Source organism: Aquarana catesbeiana, linkage group LG01, assembly GCF_042186555.1.
Source record: "Aquarana catesbeiana isolate 2022-GZ linkage group LG01, ASM4218655v1, whole genome shotgun sequence".
NCBI classification, from domain to species: domain Eukaryota; kingdom Metazoa; phylum Chordata; class Amphibia; order Anura; family Ranidae; genus Aquarana; species Aquarana catesbeiana.
In genome coordinates, this window is record NC_133324.1 from 331498012 (window position 1) to 331508848 (window position 10837).

At 37.8% G+C, this 10837-nt stretch overlaps 1 protein-coding gene across 1 annotated transcript; it reads left to right on the plus strand.

Moving 5' to 3' along the window:
• The first annotated feature begins 8852 nt into the window (after positions 1 to 8852).
• Positions 8853 to 9809, plus strand: LOC141112572 (olfactory receptor 6F1-like). The gene has a single exon (XM_073605547.1). The coding sequence runs from the start codon at positions 8853 to 8855 to the stop codon at positions 9807 to 9809; it is 957 nt and encodes a 318-aa protein (XP_073461648.1).
• The last annotated feature ends 1028 nt before the right edge of the window (positions 9810 to 10837 follow it).

A 10837-nucleotide genomic window follows, 5' to 3' on the forward strand; every position in this document is an offset into this window, starting at 1 on the left:
GAGCCAGAGTACCAGCCAGCCACCCACTCACAGAAGAGCCAGGATGCCAGCCACCCACAGTGACCCACCCACAGTGGGGCCAGGGTGTCAGCCAGCCAGCCACCCATGGTGAGTTTGTGACCCACCTATAGCAGAGCCACCCAAATTGATCCACCTTCATCAGAGCCAGGGTGCCAGCCACCCACAGTGACCCACCCACAGCAGGGCCAGGATGCCAGCCAGCCTGCCATCCATGGTGACCCACCCAAAGCAGGGCCAGCCACCCACAGGAGTCAGCCAGCCACCCACAGGAGCCAGCCACAGCGGACATGGGAGCCAGCTAGCAACAGAGGACATGGGAGCCAGCCACAGCTACAGTACCCATAGTTAAGGGAAGAGGAGCACTACACAGTGCCAATTTTATTTCTACTTTGTGAGAGGTTGGGGCCGGGGTGAGAGTCATGGCATAAGGAGGGGGTCCCACGAGGAACAGAGTGAAAGTGTTCACTGTACACTCTGTTAGAAGGGGCCCCCTCCAGGTCCCATTATACATCTTTGTAGTCTCTAATGGGACCTGGAGGGGACGCTTTTTAACAGACTGTCTGTTGTACTTTGTGCAAAAATGTAGAGGTGGGGCCAGGGGTGGGGCATGGGCAGGGCCTGACAGGGGGTCCTCCAGTTTACCAGTATGTTTTTTACTGGGTGCTCAGGTTTTACACATTGTAGATCAAATGGACAGATTATTGGGTGGGGTTGGGGAGGACCCAGCTGTCATAGTACACATTGGTGTAAATAAGAATGTTAATGGAAGGTGTATTGTCCTGAAAAACAAATTCAGGGACTTAGGTGCTAAGTTAACAAAGGACCCCCAAGGTAGTATTTTCAGAAACACTTCATGTGCCATGACCACACCAGGGAGGCAGATGTACTGTAAATTTGACAGCTAAACAAGTAGCCAAGAAGCTGCTGAAAAAATTCCTGGGTTCCTGGATCCCAGGAATGAAGCCACCAGCTGAAGCCAGCTATCAGCTCTACAGTATGGAATGACTGCACTCAAACAGTTCAGTTGTGAAGATTATCAAGCATGCCATTCCAATTCTGTGCAGGAAAGTTTTCACTCGGCCTCCTACTGGACCATCTTTTCCAGGATGTTCAGTTGGTTTAGGCATTTATACAATGAGGATATAACCCCTTTGCCCTGGGGGAATAAAGAGAGATATATTTAAATTGGGCAAAGGGACTTGAGGGAATAACGGAGTAGTGGTGCCTATAAAAGTGTTTCCCAAAGACTTTCTAGAATCTCAAATAAAGCAATTGTAGCGTCACTCTGAAGATCACCAAGGGTTGTCAGAGGGTATTGGGTCCATCTAGCAAAGTCTCACCTATGCTGAGATACAGTGGGAAATGAAGGGTCACCCAGCAGAAAAACTAGAGACAGAGCTAGAGATGCCAAACCATATAAACACTTGTATAAATCTCACAGGATGAAACGACTGGGTAACAACAGAATAAGGTCTTTATATAGAACAGATGTGGACCATATGAGCTCTAGAAGGTGGTAAGCAAATATAGAGGAGAACTCAAAGTGAAGCCAAGGGATGTCAGCTCTGGAGGTTTGTCATTGAGCTATGCTGTATATAGGCAAACCTAACTGCTGGGTGATAGAGCCATGCATTTAGGAGGCAGAGGCAATAAAACCTTCAGGATCTATATAGGACACATTTATCATATCTAGGTTTTTGTTTAGGTGACACTTCCAAAAAAGTTGTGTTATAGGAAGGCTATAGAGTATGGATGCCCTCAGTCTTGGTAAATATTGGAAGATTATTGTGTTGAAGAATGATTGTATAGTGGGAGTTATTAGTATTCCCAAATATAGAAGAGTATATGAGGACCAGGAAAATTGAAATTGTGTGTTTTAAGTAGCTGGCATAGTGAAGAAGGTGGGTTAATATTTATTGCAATAGATTTAGACAAGTCAACTCCATGGTCTGTCAGACGAGGAAAAATATTTAGAGTGGAAAGGAGCTTATGTAGTGAAGTCATAGGGGTAGATAATAACATTAAAACTTGCACAGTGTACAATCTTTAACATAACCTTTAAAATGTAAATCATTTTTTGATTGCAAATGCCAAGGGATCTATGGTGAGTGCAAAGAGGAAAAGTAATAAGGGTTCACAAAATCTGTTACAAAATCTATTTTTGGAAACCACACTTAGATGATATTATGTTGAGAGAGGGCCTGGTAACACTGTCAAAAGTCTTGTGTTTATCAAGATTCATAAGAAAACGCTATATATAGAAAGCGCTATATAAGTACCTGAAATAAATAAATAAATAAATAAATAGAAAGAGTTGCATTTTATGCATTTTAGCATCCTGAATTATATTAGTAATTAGTTTGATATTATCAGTAGTTTGTCTAAACAGGATATAGCCTATTTGGTTTAGTAATGTCATCATAGTGACCACCACAGTCAGTCTATCAACCAGCAATCTGCCAAATACTTTAAAGTCAATATTAATTACTGAAATAGGGCAGTAGTTTTGTGGTAGCATGTGCCCTTTATTAGTTTAAAGAATGCATAATATATTTGCCAATAACATTCACTCAAGGAAGTGATAGCCCTTTTGAAAATAAAAAATTGTATTGACTGTATATATGAAACCCCTTGGAAAAAGTGTGCATATCTTGGAATTAATTGGTTTTCTGCAGTAATTTGCCATAAAATATGATCTGGTGCTCATCTAAGTCACAGCAATATACAAACACAGTGTGCTTAAGCTGACAACACACAAACAATTCTAATTACTTGTGTCTTTATTGAACACACCAATAAAACATTCACAATGCTGGAGGAAAAGTAAGTAAACCCATAGCTTAATTACTTCAACGAAAGCTCATTGGAGTCAGTAGTCTGCACACCTAGAGTCCAATTAATGAAATGAGTTTGGAGGCGTGGTTTAGAAATACTTTGATTAATAAAAGACAAATTATATGTTAGGGTAAAAATGCCACCAAAGCTGGGATCGAAAAATAATTATAACAAATAATTTTCTATTATTCTTATGGGAGTGGTGGACGCCAACTACATTTCATATCAGTTGTGGGAGCCTATGGGGGTCAAGGAGATTCCAGAATATTCCAATAGTCTACAATGGATCATTGGCTATATAAAATATGTCACTGGATTCCCCCAAGAAGGCTTCTACCATGCACAACAGAGCCGGGTCTGCTATATGTCATCATGGTGGATGAGTCTTTTGGAGTTGCAGAGAACTTAATGTGGCTCCACATGGACTTAGCCACAAATAAATAAGCCATGCCCTTTGAGGAGTTGAATTTGCATTTGGAGTCTGTACTGCAAAGTGTCATGTACTCCTTTCTGTCATAGAATTAAAGGTGGAAAACACTATAAAAGTTGTTCTAGTATGCTGTGTGCTCTAAAATTATCTAATTGACAAAGAAAGAGGCTATATTGAACCTGCCCCCCAAACCCTGCTCAGAATGTACAGTTTATGGACTTGTGCTCCACTTCTTGAGTAATGCAAATTAAAAATCAGTTTGCTGATTTCTTTGTTCCAGCAGAATGTCAACTGTATGTGTTTAATTTCTCCAACTTGAAGTTCACTTTGAATTTATGCTAATGTCTTTTAGCTTAAAATAATATCTGTTTTCATTTGAATAAAGTTTTTAAAAATACTTTTTTTTGTCTATTGTTTTGTTCTCATCATTGCAAAGTTGTGTTTTTCACCAATATGAGGTAAGGCTTCTGTTCACAGAGAATGGGAAGTTTACCCCACGTGGGTGAAAAAGAGAATTATGCTTTTCTGTCAGTATGAAGTATTCTCCATTAGACATGTGCACACTGAAATATTTCGTTTCGGAATTTCGTTTTCGTCTCAAAAATAAATTTATTTAGTTACTCCCGAAATTCGTTTTTATTTATTTCGTTTTTCGTTAAAAATTGCATTAGTCCGAAAATCCAAATTAAGGTCGAATCTGTCATTGAAGGCTTATGGTGTCTGTCGAATGTTCAAAGAAGATTCGACGGAGCAGCTAAACTGTACAATGCCGTATAGTTTACCTGCTCCGTCGAATCTTCTTAGAACTTTCAACAGACACCATAAGCCAAAGTACGTATGTACTTAGTTCTAGCTATTTTACTGCTCCACCTCTTTGGTTACAATCAGCCAATAACATTCATCATCATCATTATTTTTATTTATCTTTTCTCCCCTACGTCGAATCTTTCCTTCCCTACGTCGAATCTTTCCTCCCCCACGTCGAATCTTTTCTCCCCTACGTCGAATCTTTTCTCCCTTACGTCGAATCTTTTCTCCCCTACGTCGAATCTTTACTCCCCTACGTCGAATCTCTTCTCTCTACGTCGAATCTTTTCTCTCTGTGTAGAATAATCTTGGACTAATAGAGCTAAAAAAAGGTAGGCACATTCGACCACAGGTTTGATGTACACAGATTGTTATTGTCATCATCATGTCGAATCTCCTATCTATATCGAACTGTTGTAGCAACGAAAACGAAAATAAAGCATTTGTTTATGTCGGATCTTTCGTTTTTCGGACTCTGCACTTTCGTTATCGTTTGTTAAAACGATAACGAAAATACCTGAAATTCGGACGAAAATGCATTCGGACGAAAACGAATGCACATGTCTATTCTCCATGCGAATTGCAAAATGTACCCCACACGGATAAAAATATGCATTGTTTTGTTCAGCATTGTGCAGTAAGGCTTCCGTTCCCTGAGAAAAAGGTGAAAAAGTATCCAGTGCAGTATGCAGTGCATCTCAAACTTTTCCTAGAACTGGAAAAATAAATAGCCAATAACAAAATGTATGTGCCATAAAAATGTTCATTAATGGCAATAAAGTGCAAAAAGTGGCCCCAGCAATTGGCCAAATGGACTAAAAGATAAGTGATTGTACTAAAGTGACCACAGCCTCCTCCCAGCCATAACATTGTGGCTGCGGAGAGTGGAGGAAATTAAGAAAATGGAAGATTTGATCTTCACTGCACAACATAAACAAGAGGTCCACAAGCAGACCTGGGACATTTGGAATATCTTCATTTATTCTGATGAGGGACAGCACTTATTAGGATCTTAATCCATCTCTATGCAACTACTGGGGCTGCACACCCCTCTCTTTTGATAATTCACCAGCTCAGCTACCGCCATGTCTTCCCCCATGTCTTCCCCCACGTCTTCCCCCTTTTCCTCCTTTCTCTTCTTTCACCCCCTTTTCATCTCTTACCTTCTCTCTCTCCTATTACCTCATTGAAATTTTTTGTCTTCCCATTCTTAAGAAAAGTTGAAAAAGTAGATGAGGAACACCCCAATATCGTGATACTTATAACAAACATCTGACCTTCACAAAGGTGTATTTTATCAGAGATAAACGCATGTTCTATAGTTTCATGATTACCCACGTAATGTACATTGTCTTGAGCATATTTTACCTCTGCAAAGCCATTGTAACTAAGTTTGTATTCTCACTAATGGTTGTACTTTATATTTGAAAAAAAAAGTGACCACAACAACTGGCCAAATGAACAACAAAATAAGGCACCATAGTTACCAGGGACTGTACTAAAGTGGGCACAACAATTGGCCAACATGAGTATAAACTAAAAAACTTTTTTTTTTTTTAAATGATACGTTTTGATAAATGCAGCAAATGGGGGAGGATTGGCTCTAGTGATTGGGAGGGATCCACTGATCTGTGTTGAAAGGAGGGATCTGGGGTTTGGCTCTGGTAGGAAGGAGTGTGGGGGGCGGAGGAGCTGTGATAGACATGAGGGGTAGGGGGATATGTCATGGTCGAGGCAGTAGGGTAGATGAGTGGACCTTGAGAAGCTGGTGCAGATGTCATGTCATTCCTATTTGCTGCTGTTAATTAACCCAGGTGTGCATAAATAATGTCCATTGCATGCTTTTCCCACACCCCGCCAAGATCATCCAATACTAGCCAGAGCCTGTGCTAGGAAGTTGCCTGTGGATCTCTCTGATCTATGAATGGATCCTTGTGTTGTGCTCCCTCTGGATTTCACCAAGCACTGAAAGGATCATTTTTTCTGTCTGTTCAGTGAATTCCTGTCCCCTCTGCAAGTGCCCCTGTCCACAACCGGCGGTGCCAAGGTGCACCACTGATGCAGCAATCTAAACAGGGACAAAAAATGTATTACAAATAATGTATAGAAAAAGGATAAATTATGGAGACAGATAGATATAGATAGACAGACAGGTACCTGACCTGTGAGAACTTGGCTTTCTTCATCATCTGGTCCTCCTGGAGTAGCTGAAGGTGAGGTGACTGTTGTACAGCTCATTTATGTGCTAACATTTGTGGGAGCATTGGAGGGCCTGACCTTACTCTCATCCACACACTCCTCGCTCTCTGTTAGATGTTGTTCTATAAAAAACATAACAAACCAGATCAAGCAGAAGTGCAAAGTGGTCACTTTTGTAAAATTATACCTGTATGTGGTCAGATGTTCACACAAGCACATCTATTATTACATCTTAATTGCCATTTACTTTTTTTTAGTAACAAAACAGTACTAAAGTAAAGGTTGAACAGGGTTCCCACCCACCAAAAAAAATTACAACTATACTTACTCCCTCGACTCTATTGAGTTTCTGAGGAACTCTAGCTCCCTAGTGTATGAATGAGGTTTTTGGGCTGGGCTTCACTCCTGGCTGCCTCCTTCTCGGCTGTAAGGTCACATCGCACCCAATCCTGGAGAGACTTCCATCTCAAGTGGAGTGCTTTTCCTGAAAAAAAAATAACATTTCAATTTACAGTAAATAAATAATAAAACAAAATAATATATACACCTGTATACCTATTATGTATTCTTGATGAAGAGCAATGGCACCACTAACAAAAAAATTTTCTTTGAAACTCTCTTCCTTCTTGCACTGTGGTGGATGAAGCCTTCGTGACCTATATTAGATCTTTGGAAATAAATTATTATTTAAAGAATTCAATCAGAGAAAATTATTTTCCTTAAGAGGAAGCGTTTTTTATCCAGCATTTTTTCCAGCGTTTTTTTTTTTTTTTTATTTCAATAGTTTTTTTGTTCAAGTTTTTTTTTGCACAGTACAGAGTAAGAACCATGGCATTGACTTTTAACAGTATATAGTTGTCATAGACAGTGTAGCATACAGATTAAATACTGACAATCCACCTTCTATACAGTTGAGGTAGGGTGTAAAAATCTCTGTTATATTCCTTTGCTCATCTAATATCCTGGTAGTGGAATCAGTATACACGTTATACGGTGAACCATCCGTGTTATGCTTCGCACTGTACCCCTTATCCTTTTAGCAATTCTATGGTATGGTTTCCAGGGTACGCCCTCCGCTCCAGGAGACCCCAGCTACTCAATAGGGAGCCAGGATATCCCGCTCCTTCATGCCTCGGAGGGCGCACTTCGGGCCTGACAACACCTGGGTCTTCCAGCATTTTTTTTAGCTTAAAAAAAAATGTTAGTGTGCATGGAATTCAGTGTTGGGGTTGGTGAGGTGCTGGGAGAGGGGAAATCTGGGAGAAGGAGTTTAGTAAAAACTATGATTCACGATTCCATGTTACCATTGCTTTTTGATTCTATATATGTAGCCCTTGATCAGATTATTATCTCCAGTCTTTAACATAATGTATACTGTAAGATGAGCTAGGAAAAATACTTACTCATGCAAAACTTTATTAAAACTTTTTTCTATATATAATATTAAGAATTTTTTACAACTGTTCTGATTATTATAATTAGTAAAAAAAAAAGTCACAGAGCCCAGTGCAGATTAACAAAAACAAACATATTAGCACAGTGAATAACATGAAATGTTGGGAACATGGTGCTCCCCAGTGGAGGATTACACTAGTATTTAGATCTTCCATTCCTGACTGCCTTGTCATTTACTGGCCAACTACAGCCAATATTTTTATTTTACAAGGACTTAATGAAATGTCAACCATGTAGCCTGTCAGTGGAGTTGATGTAAAATACCTATCTAATCTAAATCTAAATCTATCACCAAAATGTAAGTAACTATAAACATATTTTGAAATAAAAGTGCAACTTACTGGAATTAATATATACTGTATATTTTATAAAGACGCTAAAAGAGTGTAAACATGTAGAGTTTTTTGTATAATGTGCTATATTTTGTAAGTTTTCTTTAAGCAGGTATTAAGCTTTAGTAAACTGAGAATACCGCTCAAACTAAGGAAGATATTTACTGAAGAGATTTTTATGCTGGCCAAGCTTTCCTGCATTGATTTGGTAATTTACATTTACTTGATCTGTATTACCTATCTGCTTATACCGCAATTAATATAATAATAAGAAGAAGAATTTGAGGTAGCCAGTATGTAGCATGTGAGGATAAAAAAAAAAAACAAGACGTATGCATTGTCTATATCTGATCTTAGTTTATAACTGTTCACTTAAAAATAGATGTATAGATGTTTGACCTCAAAGATCAATAGATGTAGTAACTTAATATAGAGTTATGTATGTACTCTAATTACACTATAACCAAGACTAATGACCAGACAAAATTAGACCTCATGTCACACTTTGATTATGTTCATATTAATAGCATCATCATGTGAAATATATAAATATTATCACACCCATATATTGGTCAATTAAAAATCCATATAAAATCAATCATCAATTCCCAAAATATATATATGAGCATATATGTATAAGAAAAATTACACAAAACAGCTATTATAAGTGAGATTACTGTGTGAAATGATTCATCTCTATGTACTTAAATTGTAAATACATAAACAAAGTTATCACAAAGTCATACTTACTGTTTCAATATTTTATAATCATAATGGACCTCTTTTTGTCCATTACAGCTATCATGAACACAACAAACAAACCAAGGGTAAAAGAGTTCATTATTGAAGGATTTTCTGATGTAAGGGAGATTCAACTGGCCTTGTTTATCATTTTTTTGGTAATGTATATTCTGACCTTTACACAACATGCAGCTATTATTATTGTTATTAATCTGGATTGTCATCTTCACACACCTATGTATTTTTACCTGAACAACCTCTCATTTCTGGAGATAAGTTATGTCACGGTTACTGTACCCAAAATGCTCTCAAGTCTCCTAACAAGGATAAGGACAATCTCCATCCATGCCTGTTTTTCTCAGCTGTACATTTTTTTTGCCCTAGGGAGCACAGAATGTTTTTTACTGACTGCCATGGCATATGACAGATATTTGGCTATCTGTTCCCCTCTTCATTATAATGGAATTATGAACAAACAAGCTTGTTCTAAATTTGCAGGTGGTTGTTGGACAGCTGGAATTTTATCACCTCTGATTCCAACCATATTTGTATTTCGGCTACCTTTCTGTGGCTCAAACATTATTAACCATTTCTTTTGTGATGCACCTCCATTACTGAAGCTCTCATGTCAGAATATTAATACCATTGAGGTCATCAATTTTATCTTGGGTTCACTAATTCTGTTAACTTCATTGCTGCTTACAATGGTTTCTTACATTAATATAATCTCAACAATACTTAAAATCCCTACTGCAGACGGACGGAAGAAAACATTTTCCACTTGTGCATCCCATCTGATTATTGTATCTATATTCTATGGCACTACCATTTTTACATATGTTCGGCCAAGGACTCTTAATGCTTTACATTTTAACAAATCGGTGTCTTTAGTTTACTCTGTTATCACTCCAATGATCAATCCACTTATATACAGTTTGAGAAACAATGATATTAAGCAAGCTTTGAAAAAGGCTGTCAGCTTTAAATAAGCAAATCATAGGACCATAAAATAATAATTAGTAATCATCTTCTACCTCTTTACATCTTAATAGTTACTTTGACACAAGGTCAACTTGTAACCCTCTATGCTTGCTTGTTTAATAGTAACTGTTCACTTTTGCCTGTAATCCTGATCATGCACATTTTAATAGGTTTAGTTATAGAAACTGTCATATAATAGTGGGTTTCTATAGAAAATCATAAGGCATGGGACTGACTTCTTGTGTTCAATAGATACCAAATTTTGAGAAACAAATTTTTAATGGGAATGGTTATCAACACAGGTAGCATTTTAGTGTTGGGTGCTTATAAGCCTTTAAGATTTTATTAGAAACATTTGCTTACTGGAGTTCTCTATCTGGTGGGCATTACTATATTGCTTGTTTTTTTTTAAATAAATCTCCACTCTTTGCTGACCTCAATAATTCTGTTAAATGTTATCTCCAATAATATCATTTTTTGGTACTTTTGTTGTTTTTAGCAGGCTCTAATAGTTTGCATCATTATTATTATTCCTATTTTAAACTGTCAATCTCTCATCCTGGTAAGTTTATGAATAAATGGGATTAGGCTGAGAAAAAAGTATGGGTATTTAACTAGAGGTTCAATAAGCAAATGAGGTTATGCATTGGGTATTAACTATAGCTTAGCATTTAAAGTGCATATATAGATATTTAGGAACCGAGTGTATAAGGGTTACAGCTCCTGTCGATTTTTACTTCTATTCAGGGCTTTGTTGGAAGGGACGGGAAATGAGAGGAAATGAGGGAAGATCAACAACAGGAAAACAGAAAACAAATAAAACATGACATAGATGTTAGCATTCCCCCCCTTAACTTAAAAAAGCATGTTTACAAGGTTGTTCCAGGGATAGGAAGTGAGGGGAAATCTATTTAACTGAGTCCTATATAACAGTAAAGCCAGAACAGGAGTTCTAATCCTTCCCCTTTGGCTATAGATGCTTTAACTGCAAATTGTATTTTCATTGACACATTTAATTTTTCTATAGCTAAAATCC

What these genes read in the sequence shown, in the direction of transcription:
- LOC141112572 (XM_073605547.1), top strand. Translation starts at nt 8,853, where the DNA reads ATGGACCTCTTTTTGTCCATTACAGCTATCATGAACACAACAAACAAA.